This window comes from Malus sylvestris, chromosome 7, assembly GCF_916048215.2.
Source record: "Malus sylvestris chromosome 7, drMalSylv7.2, whole genome shotgun sequence".
Lineage (NCBI taxonomy): Eukaryota > Viridiplantae > Streptophyta > Magnoliopsida > Rosales > Rosaceae > Malus > Malus sylvestris.
Window position 1 is genome coordinate 17133249 of NC_062266.1, and position 18653 is coordinate 17151901.

Sequence of the window (18653 nt, forward strand, 5' to 3'; positions counted from 1 at the left end):
GCAAGCAACGCGTTATATTTCAGCATTTTTTATGGTATATTTTCAGCATTTACTGTGTACTTCTCGAAGCTCTTTTAAGACACGCATCAAGAAGAGACGTCTCTTCCAAGGCCATTTCTATTTTTCAACTAATTGCAAGAAAAATAACTTAACGCTGACGTCTACTCAGAATTGCCTGAATGACGCTGACGCGTGTGTGGCTCCCACCTCTTACCCAATCCCTATCCCCCACGTGGACATCACCGGTTGAAACTGGTGTAGGGCACTGAATCATGAAAGAGATATTGATCAGAGAAGTCCAGTTTTTATTTCCCTTTTGGAAATTTTCCTCCTCCACGCCTTGTTCTACATTTTATTGACGGTTCCAATTGCATTTTTTCAGTCTTCCTGTTTCATCAAAAGAACCCAATAAGGTAAACCTTCTCTGTAAGTTCTCTCTCTCTCTCTACTTTTTGAGAATTTCGAATTGTGATATAATATAATCCTATCGAGCTTCTGTTGCTGTTTATATTATCGTTGTCACTAGAAATCAAAACCCCTTTGGTGGATTCTGTTCTTTTGCGAAAGATTCAACCTTTTTTGTCTCCCCCTCATGCCATAAATCCGTAGGATCAAGCTCAAAAATTGAATCTTTATGTATTTTAGAAATTACCCAGAAAACCCATTAAATTATTTGCAAGATTTTGTTCAATAAGTTGAGAACCGGAGGATTTAGAGATGGATAATAATGGTGGTTCATCACCATACCCATACCCATATCAGAATTCCTATCCATACCCTCATCACCCTCATCCTAATCAATACCCTCCACCTCCGGATCAATACCCACCTGCCCCATATCCATACCCACCATACAATTCTCAGTATCCTTACCCGTACCCGTACCCTCCATCGCCTTCCTCACCGTCCCCCCATTCAGTTTCAGGCCCTTTAGATTACAACCAACCTCCCTATCCGTATCCTTACCCCCCGGCTCGTCCGATTTCCCATAGTGGTCCTCTGCCTAGCATTCAGCAGCACAGCAGTTTCAATTATGGTTCACAGTACCCTTACCAACAACAGTCTGGGGCTTACCCACCTCCCGAAAGCCCCCATCATGTCCCTTTGCGCCCCAGTAGGTTCTCGAATCATCAGCGGCATGATAGCTGTCCCATTGGAATTGGGACGGGTTCATTTCATGAGAATGTTTCAGAACCTATGCCTCCTCACTCTTCTGCTTATCCGCCCTTGGATCAGCTTATGAGTAATGTGCATTTGTCTGAAAATCAATCACCTGAGCCCACAGCACCCCCATCACCTTCGGTGCCACACTTGACTCATTCAACTCCGAGTAGTGCAAGGTATGATAAGCAAGGGGAGCTCTATGCGTATCCTAATAACTCATTTTCAAGTAGTTGGGATACGTCTTATTCGGGTCAGATTGAATCAGCGGCTCATTCTTCTTATTCACATTCAAGCTCATTTAATGGGTCACAGCATAGCGGTAGTTTGCAGATTATTCCATTGCAGAATAAAGGGTCCTTGAAGGTTCTGCTTCTACATGGAAATTTAGACATTTGGGTATATGAAGCCAGAAACCTTCCAAATATGGACATGTTCCACAAGACTTTGGGGGATATGTTTTTGAAGTTACCAGGGAGTGCAAGCAGCAAAACCGATGGCCAATCGAGTCGTAAGATTACTAGTGATCCATATGTTTCAATCTCAGTTTCAAATGCTGTAGTTGGGAGGACATATGTGATAAGCAATTCTGAATTTCCTGTTTGGACGCAACATTTCAATGTTCCAGTAGCACATTACGCTGCTGAAGTGCACTTTGTTGTTAAAGATAGTGATCTTGTGGGGTCCCAGCTTATTGGGGTTGTGGCAATTCCAGTAGAACAGATATATACGGGAGCAAGAGTTGAGGGAATTTATCCAATCTTGAATTCGAGTGGGAAGCAATGTAAAGCCGGAGCTGTCCTAAGACTTTCAATTCAGTACATTCCAATTGAGCAATTGAGCGTTTACCATAATGGAGTTGGGGCGGGCCCTGATTATTTTGGGGTTCCTGGCACATATTTTCCTCTTAGGACAGGTGGAAAAGTAACTCTTTATCAAGATGCCCATGTCCCAGATGGGATGCTTCCAAACTTGATGTTAGATGGTGGGATGCCATATGTGCATGGGAAGTGTTGGCATGATATTTTTGATGCAATACGTCAGGCCCAGCGTTTAATTTACATTGCTGGTTGGTCAGTTTGGCAGAATGTTAGACTAGTTCGGGATGTTGGTGGTGCATCAAATTGCACCATAGGGGATCTTCTGAGGTCCAAGTCCCAAGAAGGAGTGAGAGTGCTGTTGCTTGTTTGGGATGACCCTACTTCAAGGAGCATTTTGGGTTATAAAACAGTAAGTATTCTTCGACTATTCATATTCTGGAATAGCTATTCTATCAAGTGATCATGGTTCTAAAACTTCTATCGTTATTATTATCTTTGTTTAACTTGTGAATTTCTTGGATGCAAGACCTTTCACTTAGTTTGTGTTGCATCACAAGAAGCATAGTGTTGAAAGTTACTGTTGAATCAAAAGAGAAATGAATGCCAGAAATTGGTTATCATGATAAAATGCTTTAGATGAAAGCAACTGAATGTTGATAGAGTCAATGACATTGATATCATCCTTTTATTGTATGATTTTCATATTATTTCCTTTTTAAGTTCAAACTGGAATTGTTGTATGTGTTTTTCAATGGAACATGAGAACTTATTTGTTGCAGGATGGAATCATGCAAACCCATGATGAAGAACTTCGCCGCTTTTTCAAGCATTCTTCAGTGCAAGTATTACTTTGCCCTCGCACTGCTGGAAAAAGACATAGCTGGGTCAAGCAAAGGGTTAGGCATAACCAAGCATTTGTTGCTATGTCGTCATTTTTCTTCACTTAATACCATCCATCCAATTCTGGTTTTTTCCTTCTTGTTGCTGTATTATTTTCTGAACTTGTTTTCAATTGAATGCTTCTTATATTTTGGATTTCCAGGAAGTTGGAACGATCTATACACACCATCAGAAAACTGTAATAGTGGACGCTGATGCTGGCAATAATAGGAGGAAAATCATGGCCTTTGTTGGAGGACTTGATTTATGTGATGGTCGGTATGATACGCCGGATCACCCTATATTTAGGACATTACAAACAGTGCATAAAGATGACTATCACAATCCTACATACACGGTAATTATGAGACCTCTTCTAATTCCATAATTGTGAATAGCTATGTAGTTAAATTGTAGCACACTACGCATTTCATTGGCACTCCATAACAAAAAAAATAAATAATAAAAAAATAAAAAACAGAAGGTTATAGTTATTTGTTGCTCAATTTTGAACATTTTGTCCTCTATAGTTGGCTTAGTGAAGGAGCGAGATATATGGTTAGAGGGGGGCACTAATAGTCCTAGATGGTATAATGTTTTGAAATCAGATTCTACATAGAAACTTCAATAGTAGTAGATTTATATTCATTGGAAAACAGTTGTTCTTAATGAGTGGTGCATGATAACTTCTCAATCAATGAAATAAGTTTTTTCTTTGGCCAAGTAATACCACCCAGTAATCATCCATGTATTACGAATTTTTCTCTTCTAATTATCTATATGGTTTTATCTCATTGAAGGGCAGCACTGCTGGTTGTCCAAGAGAACCATGGCATGACATGCACTCTAGACTTGATGGTCCAGCGGCATATGATGTACTGACCAACTTTGAAGAGCGCTGGTTAAAGGCTTCAAAACCACATGGGATGAAAAAACTAAAAAAAAGTGCATATGGTGATTCTTTGCTCAGGTTGGAAAGGATTCCAGACATAGTTGGAGCGTCCCATGCTGCTTCCACTAGTGACAACGATCCTGAAACTTGGCATGTTCAGGTAAATGAGGTCATAACTGATTATTGAGGTTGCCCGTGAAACTTGGCTAAACTGGTAAAGGGGTAGGACTGAGTAGATTTTAGATTCAAATTTCCCAGCCAACAAGAAAAAGTAAACTATTGAAATAGTTTGCATTGTATCCATTCTTACAAATGAAAATATTTTTCCTGGTGTTTCACCAATGCAGATTTTCCGTTCAATTGACTCAAATTCTGTTAAAGGTTTCCCAAAGGATCCAAAAGAAGCAACAAGCAAGGTAAATTGATATTTATTGAAAATTCTCTTTGCTGCGATCTTTTCAGACTGGTGATAGATGCTCTGTTGTAACAGAACCTGGTGTGCGGAAAAAATGTGCTCATTGACATGAGCATACACACAGCATATGTGAAGGCAATCCGCGCTGCCCAGCATTTCATTTATATAGAGAATCAATATTTCATTGGGTCCTCATACAATTGGAGTGCGCATAAAGACTTAGGTGAGAAACATTGTTATGTTTAGAGAGTATTGAGTCTATTCACCACCAAAGTACTAACATACCCTTCTATTGTCATGGTTTACTTTGTAGTTTAATATAGAATTACAGTCAAATGTATATGATCCTACTAACTCTGAATCTCTTCATAGGTGCTAACAATTTGATCCCAATGGAAATTGCCCTTAAGATTGCTAGTAAAATCAGAGCAAATGAGAGATTTGCTGCATATATCATCATTCCAATGTGGCCAGAGGGTGTTCCAACGGGTGCAGCAACACAAAGAATTCTGTTTTGGCAGGTAGGCTCCGATTATTATCTTGATAGTTGAAACCTTTGTTTAGTCAAGAATTGCAAATTGTTAACGCTTCTAATTATCTGATTTATTTAATGTAGTATTAAAATTTGACATAGTATACGGGTAGATTTTAACTTAGAAAATCAGGTTAGTTAATATAGAAAGTCTCTGATGTATGTGATGTGGAAGACTGAGGTAGGTCAATGGTTCTGTTCCATGTATAAAACTTCAAAGGATTGTTAATTAGTAGATTTGTGATTCCTCTTCTAGTGAGGACATTAGGGTGTAAAGTAGGGAAATTATGATACCTCAGTAACACATTGTGAAGATTTAAGGTAGTTACGTAAGACCTAGGAAATGATGTCAACTGAAGCAAGGACCTTTGCTTTTGCGTATATCGTCATTTGAAAATGTTGACTAAAGGGAAGGGAAAGAAGGAAGAGTTTTTACTTGTTACATAATAAATTACGAAAATCAATCATGTGAGTGGATGCTACATTAGAAACTGCAGGGACTCGTCTATTTTAAAGCAGGATGGCTCATCCTCGATAAATGAAAGCTATATAATCTGTACTGACTGAGTTCAGAATGTTGTTTATGTGGGTTCTTTTATTGATTGCTGCAGCACAAGACAATGCAAATGATGTACGAGACAATTTACAAGGCTTTAGTGGAAGTTGGGCTGGAGGGTGCATTCTCCCCCCAAGACTATTTAAACTTCTTCTGTCTTGGCAATCGTGAGGCCATAGATGGAAATGATACATCATTCTCTGGAAGTCCTACTGCAGCCAACACTCCTCAGGTATATTCTCTCTAAGAAAAATAGCACTATTTACTCCTGTAGGCGGAGAAAGAGAGAGAGAGTATTGTTTTATTGTTGTTAATTCCTATATTTCCTCGAATTTGTTCATAGGCAGAGAGAGACAGAGAGAGAAAGAGAGAGAGAGAGAGAGAGAGAGAGTTGATTCCTATTGTTTTATTGTTGTTAATTCCTATTTTCCTCGAATTTGTTTATATGACAAACGTACCTATATAACTGGTGTACATCATGTTTCCAGGCGCTTAGTCAAAAGAGCAGGCGATTTATGATTTATGTTCATTCGAAAGGCATGATAATTGATGACGAGTATGTAATAGTGGGTTCGGCGAACATCAATCAGCGCTCTATGGAAGGGACAAGAGACACCGAAATTGCAATGGGGTCCTATCAACCTCATCATACCTGGGCAAGAAAAAATGCTAGTCCTCATGGACGGGTAAAGTGATACAGCTATAAGTTGTCATGAAAGTATATTTTTCTGAGATGTCAAATTAAGCTAACATGTGTAACCCAACTTCCTGTCTTGTATGTTTTGCTTCGCAGATATATGGATACAGAATGTCACTATGGGCAGAGCACACCGGAACCATTGAGGACTGCTTCACACAACCGCAGAGTCTTGAATGCGTAAGGAGAATAAGATCAATGGGTGAGATGAACTGGAAACAATTTGCTTCCGATGATGTGACGGAGATGCGGGGTCATCTGTTGAAGTATCCAGTTGAAGTTGATCGGAAAGGCAAAGTGACATCCCTTCCTGGAAGCGAGAATTTCCCAGATGTGGGAGGAAATATAACCGGTTCGTTCCTTGCAATCCAAGAAAACCTGACAATTTGATTTGCAAATCGAATTCAATTACATTACAAAGTTTTGGTTTTCTTTTCTCACGAGTACAATTTTGGTGTTTTGGTATTTTTTTTTTTCCATAAATTTTATCCGACCCGCCTGCATTGCAGGTTATTAAATTTCACTTCAGGTTGTCTTTTGAATTTTCTTTATTTTTGGCTTGCTAAATTCAATACAATACAATCCATCCTTCCATGCTGTTTCCTCAACTCAGAAATTTTGCTTACTAACCAGACCAAATACAAACAATCGAGCAAAACACCGGATCTGAGAGAAAAAATTTATAACGAGAAAATCACGCGTTGTGGATTCGTCTAATCAAATATAATCAGCTTCATGATCACTAATCAGCGTCAGATTAATTAACTTCTTCATGAGATATTAACAAGCTTTGGCCGTCTAGTATTAGGATTTACCTCCTCTACCCGAAGGCCAAGTTGAGCAATTTCAGGTGCATCAACAGCCCCTTGAAGCTCCAATTCAGCCACTACCCTTTCGTTTTCTTCGTTGCCTTAGAATAAGTTCCTGACACACCAAATGGCCCACTCCCTTAAGTACGGATTGTCGTCATCAAGGCCGCACTGTTGGAAGAGCAGAAGAATCCCGTCCTTTTGTCTAATCTCATCTTGTACAAGCTTCCTTTTATACGTGCAATTGCCAACGACGGCCACCATATCTCTCCGAAATCCTTTATACGGGCAGGGTTTTAAGGAAGAAGACTTTGGTCCATCTCGTTCCTCACCTTGCTTGATAGCTTTCCTCATTACTGATGTCGGCTCAAGATCACGAAGCAAACATAAAAGTAATTCTATGAGGCCATGGGATAGCAAAACATCAACAGCATCCCCCAGGTCCTCGTTAGAGCCTCTTACGGACTTCTGAGCGCATATATCTCTCAGGATTGTGAGTGAATATCCTAGAACATCTATCATACTAGAACCCGTTGGAAGTCCAGACTTGCCTCTTGTGGCACATTTAAGAATCCCAATAGATTTCTTAAATATCCCAAAAACACAGAAAGCTAAATCACTGGGCACAGTAATCTCTTGAAGTCGCTCGTTCAAGATATCAGACATGCATCTCAAGAAAAATGCTTGCTCGGCTGAGAAAGCGTCAACTCTAAATTCAGTGTCTTCACCATTCTCAGTAGCACCAACAAAACCTAAATTAGAGAAAAGTGACTGGAAGTAAGGTCCTTCTAAGCAGCTTCTTGAAAGAAGCAATTTGTACCAATCTTCGCCAAAACCAACTGTAAGACACCCAAAACTTATTAAAAAACAAAAAAAAATGAAGGCACAGGTCAGGGTTCATTTCATTAATTTTAGGTTTCAGCAGATAAACTCAATCGAGGCTAAATGGATGGTATCAATGAATAAAGGTAACATAAAATAACTGAATGTACAAAGTTACCTGGTAGTCTTTACAATCTCTTTCACGACAGTTATTCCACGAGCACTGCAAAGTTGGGCAAACAGTTCGGGGCTTCCGTCACCACAAGCATAGATAACCATGCACAAAGGATGACAAGTTTCCCGGCTCTGAACTCTTGCAAGAGCAACAAACTCTTTTGGTCAAAGTTGCTGCCAAATTGCACGCTGATGTTGTTCTCCAGCCAATGAAACATTAGCAAGAACTTGCAACCCCATACGAATGATCCCAGCATCCGGCTCCAAAGAAAGGCTCGCAGAGTTGAAAACGTTCGATACGATTGCAACTCCATTATGTTGAACAAATGAGTTCTGATTTGCAATCTCTCCCGCACAAAGATTTCTTACGAGCTTTAAACATAATGTGAGAGGATGGTGAGCAGAAGGGTAAGGGAGAGATTGTATGAGCTGGATGGCAGGGGGAAGAATATCCTCAGACGCAAGGCCTGCACGACCATCTGCTGTTCTACAAACTTGTATTAAGTTTTCCAACGAATTCACGAGGGTAGATGAGTCTCCCGCACTTAGTATTTTCCGGAGAACATGTTGAGGTACAGAGCACTCTTGCAGTGCTGCATTATCCATTACTGATCAATCAACTGATATCGAAACCAAAAAATGCAGAAATTTCTACAGCTAAATTGGTGATGAATTGATAATTAACACTGTGGTACAAACTCACAAGTATTAATGTATTATCATGATGATAATTAAATAAAAACTAGAGTTAGTGCAATATAATCACAGAATCAACGCCTAACAAGTAAATTTTACATGAAATCATACTTGGAAATCAAAAACAAAAAATATATATCTCAATCATTTCTTATTTAATATGAAATCAAACAAATATTATATATGTTTAATTCATCAAACCCAAATCCACAAATTCAATGCCCCCAATTGACAACGAAGCTCAAAATTTGCGTGTAAAAGTAAATTTATACCCGGGAAGGTGGATAAAATCCCCAATTGGTAATTGATGGCAGGAGAAGGAACAGACCAAATTCAATTTTCTTTCTTTTGGCCGAGACTCGGTCGAAACTTTGCTCGGCTGCGAAACTAAAACTGAAAGCTTTGCCTTTGTTTCACGACTGTCTCTGTAAACTGTAAACAAACAACGTTTGAAATAAACGAGCCGACTGTGGAGAAGGGAAGAGCACTCGAACTTCTGTCCTTGATGGGGCCCACTTACGAATAAACGGTCCAACAGGCTCCCATGAAAGGAGCGTAGTGGATGTAATAGCTGTGCTTGCTAGTGGATGTAAGAGCTGTGCTTGCTATTTGCCAAATTTCTCCATTTATTTACCCCAACCCCCCTCCTCTCTCCACCACCACCACCAAAAACCCCAAACCCCAAACCGCACCTAACCCAACCCAACCCAACCCAATTCATGCTAAATCTTTAGGCTAAAATCCCAATGCCAAACCAAACGTGTGGACTCGTCCAAAGGGAGCCCAGTCTAGGCTCGATGATGCACCCAACTCGCCCCACGCGGGCTGAGGCCTTCAACGCCCGACAGGGAGGGATCCACTGTCAAGGCCTCTATCGGCTGCCATCATGAGCCCAACGACTTTTTTTATCATCGGACAGCTAGGCTTTTTGGACTATTGATTGATCTAACAGTCCAGATTCAAATTTTTCCTTTTTAAAAAAGGAAAACAATGAAAAGGGCTTGAAAACTTTGAGTTTTAATGATAAGGACAAAATAAAGGGTAAAGTGAATAGTACCAGGATTGACTTTTTATTGTAAAAATGTGGTTTTTCGTTAAAGTGAACAGTACCGGGTGCTTTTCGTTAAAGTTCCCTTTTAAAAAACGTAATTTTAAAATACATTGAATCCAACGGCTGAAATCTAATATAATCAAATTTAACAGTAAAAAAAGATTTAATGACCCAAATTTAAATCCAATGGCTAAAATAATTTAAAAAACAAAAATTATGTAACTCAAAATTCACCCAAAAACTCTATAAATACCTATGTATTTGTTCAAACATCCATACAAAACTCACTTTTCTCCTATAATTCTTCCAATTTTTCTTTCTACCATTTCTTCCTATTTCTAAAATTTTCAAGATGTTAAGAGAGCATATTAGAGGACGTAATTGGACCTTTGAGGAAGATGTTACTTTATGCTTGGCATGGGTTTCTGTTAACGAAGATGGTGCGGTTGGCACGAATCAAAATAAAAAGGTTTTGTGGGATAAAATCATTGAAAAGTTTCATGAAAACTGCAACGGTGGCGGGAGGGACGGTGGTGGTGTTTACAATCGGTGGAAGACTATCAACAAAACATGCACTTTATGGAAGGGAAACTTGGAGAGAGCCGTGGTTGGCATGGCTAGCGAAAGGAGCACCGCATTTTCGTTGAAATTTTATTTGTCATGTACATAATATTATTTCACAACTAATGGTTTTCATGCATTTTTTGCATAGGGTGACAAAGCAATGAAAATTTACAAGACAAGAGTAACACCAAAAAATCAAGTTTTAAAGTTGCAACATGCTCGGGAAGAAGACTTAAGAATGTTGATATCATTGTTTGATCTAGGAGCACCAAAGAATGCAAGCCAAATCCATGTGTCGTAAGACGCCACAGCTTCGAGCACGATGATTAGCTTGTTATGACGACCCTTGAATTGGCCAGCCCAAGCAGTAAGACAATTCTTCATCTCCCAATGCATATAATCGAGACTTCTTATCATGCTAGGGAAGCGTCTTTTTTCTAGCTTGCGTAGAAGCCTCTTCAAGTCTTCACGATTTGGCTTGCGGAGGTATGTGGCTCCATATATGGCTTGAATTGCCTTATAGAAGCGCTTTAGGTTCTTAATAGCAGAAGTCTCTACAAGTCGGCAATACTTGTCAGTTGAGTCTGCAGAGTACCCATTAGCTAGCATCCAAAACGCAAATATGAGCTTCTGATGAGGTGATAGACTTTGTCGGCCTACGACATCTATCTTCCTTGCAAAGTAGTGGTCATGATTGACAATTGCGTTCAAGATGCTTTCAAAAAGCTTTCTCCTCATCCAAAACCGCTTCCAAAAGTCATGAGCATGAAATCTCTGATGCTTGATGAAATAATCTTTCATCATTCGGTCATGACACTATTCTTTATTGCACTGCACAAATGAACACCCTATGACATAACCACAATAACTAGATTTAGCATGGTGCTCATATTGCATAAGCAAGTTTGTACATTCAACTTCTGCGTTGATCATTTCTGCATCCTCAATGTCAAGGTTTGCTTGGTATTGTGCCATCTTCATTGCCCTGCTATGCTTTCTTCTATCACCCATTGATGAGATATTGAGGATTTTTAGGAAACAAAAACACTTTGAAAGTTGAAAGATTGGTGAATATAAAGGATGATTGAAGGTTGAAAGATTGTGTGATCAACTGATATTCAACCTGTGTTTATATAGAGGATGATTGAAGGTTTCAGTTTCATGTGTGTAGGTTTATGTTTCATGCATTTCATGTGTTTCGTATGTATTTTGTATGTGTTTTGCGTGTGTCATGTGTTTCACATATGTTTTGTGTGTGCTTCATCTCTATCATGTGTTTTGTATGTATTTTGTATGTGTTTCGTGTGTGTCAAGTGTTTCATATGTGTTCTGTGTGTGCTTCATCTCCATCATGTGTTTTGTATGTCCTTCACATATGTATGTGTTTCACATGTGTTCTGTGTGTCTTGTGTGTTTTATGTATTTTGTGTTTATACATATCTATCATGATTTTCATATCCTTCCATAGTGTTTCATGTATCAATTTAGTGATTTTTCAATATTTATCATAATTTAAATATTTTTAGATTAAAATGTTCATAAAATTAATTTAGGATAGTCTACATAATTTATTTATTTTAAGTAAATTTAAGAAAAAAATAATTAGCCTAAATTCATTCTTTAATATTCTTGAGCTAAAATTTTAGGCCAAAAAAGTTATTTATGATTTAAAAGCTAATTTTTCTGGGCTAAAAATTTGGCTTTTAGCCCAAGGGTTGGAGATGAGAGTCTTTCTGTATTTTCTGTATTTTCTTCTCTATGCTACTTTAGACCAAACCCAACCCTGGGCTATTTACCAAATTCCCCATTTATTAACCCCCCCCCAAAACCCAACTCAAATCTTTAGGCCAAAAGCCAAAAGCTAAACCGAGGCCAAATTCCGCCAAAAAATTAGCCCAGATTCGGTGTGGACCCTACTGAATCAAGTGAAACTCGACGGTTTTGCGACAAACCCCTCCCCCACCAAGTCGCCAGACACGCGCGATGCGCGACCTCTCAGACAGCGAGGGCCCCACCCACGTGGGCCTATTAGCCACGTTCCCCAGGCACCCCAACAACTAGTTTGATCTGACGGTCGCAATCAACAAGCCGTTGGTTGATCCAACGGCCTAGATTCAAATTTTTTTTTTGTTTTTATATTTATATATTATTGAATTTAATGGCTGAGATCAAATATAATCAAATCTAATGGTAAAAAAAAAAAGATCTAACGGCCCAAATTTAAATCCAAAGGCTAAAATAATTAAAAAAAAAAATTATTTAACTCAAAATTCACCCAAAAACTCTATAAATACCTATGTATTTGTTCAAACATCCACACAAAACTCACTTTTCTCCTACAATTCTTCCAATTTTTCTTTCTACCGTTTTCTTCCCATTTCTAAAATTTTCAAGATGTTAAGAGAGCATATTAGAGGTCGTATTGGACCTTTGAGGAAGATGTTGCTTTATGCTTGGCATGGGTTTCTGTTAGCGAAGATGGTGCAGTTGGCACAAATCAAAATAAAAAGGTTTTGTGGGATAAAATGATTGAAAAGTTCCATGAAAACTGCAACGGCGGTGGGTGGGAAGGTGGTGGTGTTTACGATCAATGGAATACTATCAACAAAGCATGCACTTTATGGAAGGGAAGCTTGGAGAAAGCCATGGTTGTCATGGCTAGCAGAATGAGCGCCTCATAAATTGTGAATTTTTTTGTTGATATTTTATTTGTTATGTACATAATATTATTTTGCAACTAATTGTTTTTATGTATTTTTTGCATAGGGTGACAAAGTAATGGAAATTTACAAGACAAGAGTAACACCAAAAAATCAACCTTTTAAGTTGCATCATCCGAGGTGGGGAACTGATGCAGACCAACAATAGGGAAGATTATTTCAATGTGAAACCGCACCAACAAATGATGGAGATGAAGGTCTCAATGAAGGTGTCGATGAAATGACCCCAACTCCTTCTTTTGCAAGGCCCCCAGGAAGAGATAAATAAAAGGAAGAAAAGAGAAAAGAGAAATCCCAAGATCCGATGAGTGGACACATTGCTACCGGATTTGCAAGATTGAGTGAAACCCATAGCACTCGCCAAGAAGAAACGACTGAATGCGTTTGCAAATGTAGGAAGAAAGGGATAGGGATCAAGATAGGTTTGAAATTAATTTCATCATGGAGGACCTCAACAAATACACTCGTGAGAGGAAGAAGTTCTTACATGGTAAGCAAAAGGAAATTTTGCAAAAGTATGCCACAAGGAGTATATTTCAAGATGATGAATCATCTCAACCCTATATCCCAAGTCCACCACCAAGTTAAGATGGTGGATATCATTATTAAGTTTATGTAGTTTGTGAATTATCGATTGTATTAAGTTTATGTGGTTTATGAATTGTCGTTTGTATGAAGTTTATGTACTTTATTAATTGTCGTATGTATTAAATTTATGGCTTATTAATTATTGTTTCTATTAATCTAGATGCCTTCAATAATTATTGTACTTATTATTGCACACTTTGATGTACAATAGATGCCTTCAATAATTCAAACAACATTCAATAATTTTGACAATCTACTAGACAAAAGACTTTGCACAACATAGTACACTTAAAATTATTACTGGAAAATACCAACATAGTACATTTAAAATTATTACATAAAATAACAATATATCACACTTAAATTTAACACAAGAACACATTAATACACCAACATCAGCAACGTTCACCTTCTCGGCGCCATACATGCTCAACCAAATCTTTGCGGAGTGTGTCGTGACCTTGAGAAGCTTGAATTCTATTTAAACAACTCATATACTCACTTTATGTTGTTGGGTCTCATATGTGGTTGCAACGAGATATTCAACATCTCTTGCCATAGCTCTCAAATGTGTTGGTTGGTCATCATCCACATCTTCATCTAAATCTTCTTCAATTTCGATATACTCATCTTCCACAATCATGTTGTGCAAAATTATGTACATCATCATGATTGGATAGAGGTCTTTGGTATGCCAAAGTCGTGCAACCTCTCTAACATTATCCCATCGAGCTTGTAGGATCCCAAACGCTCTCTCCACATCCTTCCTGTAAGACTTTTGCCTCTTCAAAAATAATTTCTTCTTTGCACTACCGAGATGAGAAAAACTTTTGACAAAGGTAGACCAACTAGGATAAATACCATCAATTAGGTAGTAACCTAGCTCATACCTATTTCCAGTTACCTTGTACCGAAATTCTGGTGCCCATCCATTGACAACATCATCGAACAGTGAAGAAGACCAAAGAACGTTGATATCATTGTTTGATCCAGATGCGCCGAAGAATGCATGCCAAATCCATATGTTGTAAGATGCCACAACCTCGAACACGATGGTTGACTTGTTATGATGACCCTTGAATTGGCCAGCCCAAGCAGTACGACAATTCTTCCACTCCCAATGCATACAATTAAGACTTCTTATCATGCCAGGGATGCTTCTTTTGTTTGCCTTGCGTAGAAGCCTTTTCAAGTCTTCACGATTTGGCTTAAGGAGGTATGTGGCTCTATATATGACTTTAATTACCTTACAGAAGCGCTTCAGGTTCTCAATAGTAGTAGTCTTCACAAGTCGGCAATACTCGTCAGTTGAGTCTGCAGAGCACCCATTAGCTAGCATCCGAAATGCAGATGTGAGCTTCTGATGAGGTGATAGACTTTGTCAACCTATGACATCTATCTTCCTTGCAAAGTAATGGTCATGATTGACAATTGCATTTAAGATGCTTTCAAAAAGCTCTCTCCTCATCCGAAACCACCTCCAAAAATCATGAGCAGAAAATCTCGAACGCTCGATGAAATAATCTTTCATCATTCGGTCATGACACTCTTCTCTATCAAGCTGCACAAATGAACGTCTCGTTATAGAACCATGATAGCTTGATTCGGCATGGTGCTCATATTGCATAAGCGAGTTTGTAAATTCAGCTTCTGCGTTGATCATTTATGCATCCTCAATGTCAAGGCTTGCTTGGTATTGAGCCATCTGCATTACCCTACTACGATGTCTTCTATCACCCATTGATGAGATATTGAGGATTTTTAGGAAACAAAAACACTTTGAAAGTTGAAAGATTGGTGAATATGTTGTGTGATGGTTTGATATTCAACCTGTGTTTATATAGAAGATGATTGAAGGTTTTAGTTTCATGTGTGTAGGTTTGTGTTTCATGCATTTCATGTGTTTTGTATGTATTTTGTATGTGTTTCGTGTGTATCATGTCTTTCACATGTGTTCTGTGTGTGTTTCATCTCTATCATGTGTTTTGTACGTCCTTCACATGTGTTTTGTATGTGCTTCACATGTGTTATGTGTGTTTCGTGTGTTTTATGTATTTTGTGTTTATACATATCTATCATGATTTTCATATTCTTCCGTAGTGTTTAATGAGTTTCATGCTTCAATTTAGTGATTTTTCAATATTTATCGGAATTTAAATATTTTTTGATTAAAATGTTCATAAAATTAATTTATGATAGTCTACATAATTTTTTTTAAAGTAAATTTAAGAAAAAAAATTAGCCTAAGTTCATTCTTTAATAATTTGGGGCTAAAATTTTAGGTCAAAAGGGTTAGAGCAGAAAAGATGTTTCTGGGCTTAAAATTTTGGCTTTTAGCCCAAGGGTTGGAGATGGTCTTATTAATGGAATTCCTATTGACCAAAAAAAAAGGAGCGTAGTAGTATTTAATGTTTAAAATTTCTTCGATACCGTTGATATTTTAAAAGAAATGTCCAAAACAATTGGAAAAAAAAATATGGAAATGGGGTGAAGCTTAAACTTCACCTCATAACAGAGAAACTTTTAAGTTTAGGCTGAAATCGACATATATCATTGATATTTCTGACCCCTGTTAAATATCGAAGAAACTCTTATATTTCGTCCAAACCAATGTTTAACAATCCCATAAGTTTTATTTTAAATTTTCATCATTTTAATCACAAACAATCGATATCTATATTGACATTCGATATATCCATTGACACACCCTAACCCAGAAATCAGGGCGTGCTAGCCGTCATGTGAGTGTGACGTAACCAAAAGTACGATACGGAAGCAAAGGATATAATAAATACGAAGGAATAAAAAACCAACTACTAACAGTAAAAAAACCAACTAGCGTGCTAGAGTGAGTTATATCGTAAAACACACAATTCAGAGCGTAGGTACTAGGTGCAGTTAAGTAGGACTATAATTAAATTACAACACCCGCAGGTGAGTCCTACATGCAGGGTGTCTGTCAGAACGCCGAAGAGAACCTCGTGAGCCACCAACTGCTAGCTAGAACCTGGAGGGGCGCAAAAACAAAATTGAGTGGGTCAGTAAAACTAAAGCTTTCCAAAACATTACATTTAAAACGTCTCTAACCCCTCACTGTAAAACCTGTATACTTTCCCAGAAAAATAGTATATAAACATATATATATCATCAAAAGCTCAACTCACAATCCTTCACCGCTTTTCAGAAAGAAGATGCCACGCCATGCCAAAATATAATATGAATGCATCAATATAAATCAGGTGAAATAATAAATCAACCAGAGACCCTACAATGGTCCTGTATGGCTGATTCTATAGCTCAATATCCCATCCAGCTGGAGTCACCCACTGTGACCTGTACGGCCCTGCCGGAGTCACCAACTGTGACCTGTACGGCACTACACTGTACATAAGTTGGAACTACCTATAGTAGTCTGTACGACTATGATGGTGAAATAATACGCTCTAGTGCTTCTCTCATCAATCATTTGCGCGTGTAATCTAAGGTCACCTACTAGTCGGAACCACCTCTAGTGGTCTATACGACTAGCATGTCGGAACCCTCTCGGGGTCTGTACGACATGCACCTACTTGGATCCAAGGTGAGCGTGCGGTGCGGTGAATAATATAAGCACTAACACCAAGGGTGCAGATTATGAGTTCTCAACACAATTCACATTATCGATGATTCACATGATTAACATAAAACTCACCTGATACTCACCTGTGAGTCTACAGCACCAATTCACACATATATATGCATTAATATCAATTCATAATATGCATGCATGGCAATTGAAAACATACTTTCATATAAATTCAATTTCTGGGAAAATTAATAGTATATAGGTATATACGAAAACAAAACTGCCCACTCACTGGTAAGTCGATGGGTCATAGCCCCCGTGACGTCCCTGGATACGCTCGTCCTTGGGATAGGTGTCACCTATATGTGAAACAACTATAAAAACGTTAATTAATGCACATAACCGACAATTCGAAATAACTTCTCATACGGTACTCAATTTGGGTATATGAATATACCACATCGACCTACTCAACGTCACGGACGTCGAGAAATTTTTAGAAATTTTTTTTGACGTGGCACGCACCCCCACGCGCCAGGGCAGGCATGGGTATACGCGCTCCCCACGCACGTCTTCTTCCTTGGTTCGCCGGACTATGTTTTCCGGTGGTCGAAAAACTGGGGATTTTTCAATCCCCTTATTCTCCCTCATTTCTCAACCGTTTTCTTCGTATTTTATATCAATTTGAAGCGCTCAACATGTAGAATCACGATAGACTAGTTTCAAGGTCTAAAATCCACTAGATTTTACCTGAGAAAGCTCGATAATCCGGCCAAATTTGAAAAACTCCTTTCTCAGTCCTCCGACGTCTAAATTCTACCAACGAAGTACCCCGAAGCTCGTGAGGATCTCCTTAAGCTCACTGTGAGCTTGAAATTCCCTGAAATGCAAGATTTTACGTGTGCATGAACAGTGCACATTTTCGGGGTTAGGGTTTCACGACGATTATGAGGGTTTTAACTTCCACAAATCACATATACGAACTCACAAGCTTACTAGGAGTTCAAATCTTACCTTAGAACCTTCGATCCGTGAAGAAATGGGAGGTTCCTAGCTTGTCCATACAATTCGAGAGGGAGAGAGCGAGAGAAAGCCGTGAGGGAGGAGAGAGAGAGACACGGGGGACGGAGAGAGGGAAGGAAGTGTGTGCCTCCTTTTGGATGCCCATTTACAATGGGCATTTGCACCATTTACAAGACTCCTTTTGGATGCCCATATATCAATATCGGTTGCCTCACTATAACCTTGCTAGGAAAAACTAAGTGGAGAAAACACTAGTTGAAGAAAAAAGAGTATAACACATATGTGTCTTAGATGCTCCCCCTAATGAGTATCTCCTCTCATTCCATATTCTTCAATCTGACCAATTACTCCTCATTCCATATTCTTCAATCTGACCAATTACTAAGTCGATGTAATATGGTGCTATGCACCAATTTTTGAAATGTACACTTTAGTAGAGATTTGGTGATGAGGTCTACCAGGTTTTTGTTGGAACGGATTTGTCTGATTTCAATACTTTAGCCTTTTGAAATTCATGTGTACTTAAAACTTGGAGATGTGTATTTTTAGCGTTGTAGGATCAATCTATTACCATACATAAATACAAATTCTTCATGTGAGCAATATCTATGCATGCTAGAGAGATTCAAATTTTGCTTGCCCATTAAGACAACGCAAACCATCTATTATGACCAAGATAACAAACTTT

At 38.5% G+C, this 18653-nt stretch overlaps 1 protein-coding gene and 1 pseudogene across 1 annotated transcript; one reads left to right on the plus strand and one right to left on the minus strand.

Annotated features, from left to right (window-relative positions):
* The first annotated feature begins 300 nt into the window (after positions 1 to 300).
* LOC126628648 (phospholipase D gamma 1-like) lies at positions 301 to 6495 on the plus strand. The gene is made up of 10 exons (XM_050298418.1): positions 301 to 2391; positions 2762 to 2878; positions 3025 to 3219; positions 3662 to 3913; positions 4101 to 4169; positions 4244 to 4391; positions 4541 to 4689; positions 5312 to 5488; positions 5745 to 5942; positions 6050 to 6495. Exons 1-10 carry the CDS (start codon positions 718 to 720, stop codon positions 6341 to 6343), a joined length of 3273 nt encoding a protein of 1090 aa, XP_050154375.1. The 5' UTR covers positions 301 to 717; the 3' UTR covers positions 6344 to 6495.
* Positions 6496 to 6620: 125 nt separating this feature from the next.
* Positions 6621 to 9072, minus strand: LOC126628650 (uncharacterized; annotated as a pseudogene).
* Positions 9073 to 18653: the final 9581 nt, after the last annotated feature.

What these genes read in the sequence shown, in the direction of transcription:
- LOC126628648 (XM_050298418.1), top strand. Translation starts at nt 718, where the DNA reads ATGGATAATAATGGTGGTTCATCACCATACCCATACCCATATCAGAAT. An exon ending in CTGAAACTTGGCATGTTCAG is followed by an intron (nt 3,914 to 4,100) that starts GTAAATGAGGTC and finishes TCACCAATGCAG; the next exon opens with ATTTTCCGTTCAATTGACTC. An exon ending in GAGTGCGCATAAAGACTTAG is followed by an intron (nt 4,392 to 4,540) that starts GTGAGAAACATT and finishes ATCTCTTCATAG; the next exon opens with GTGCTAACAATTTGATCCCA.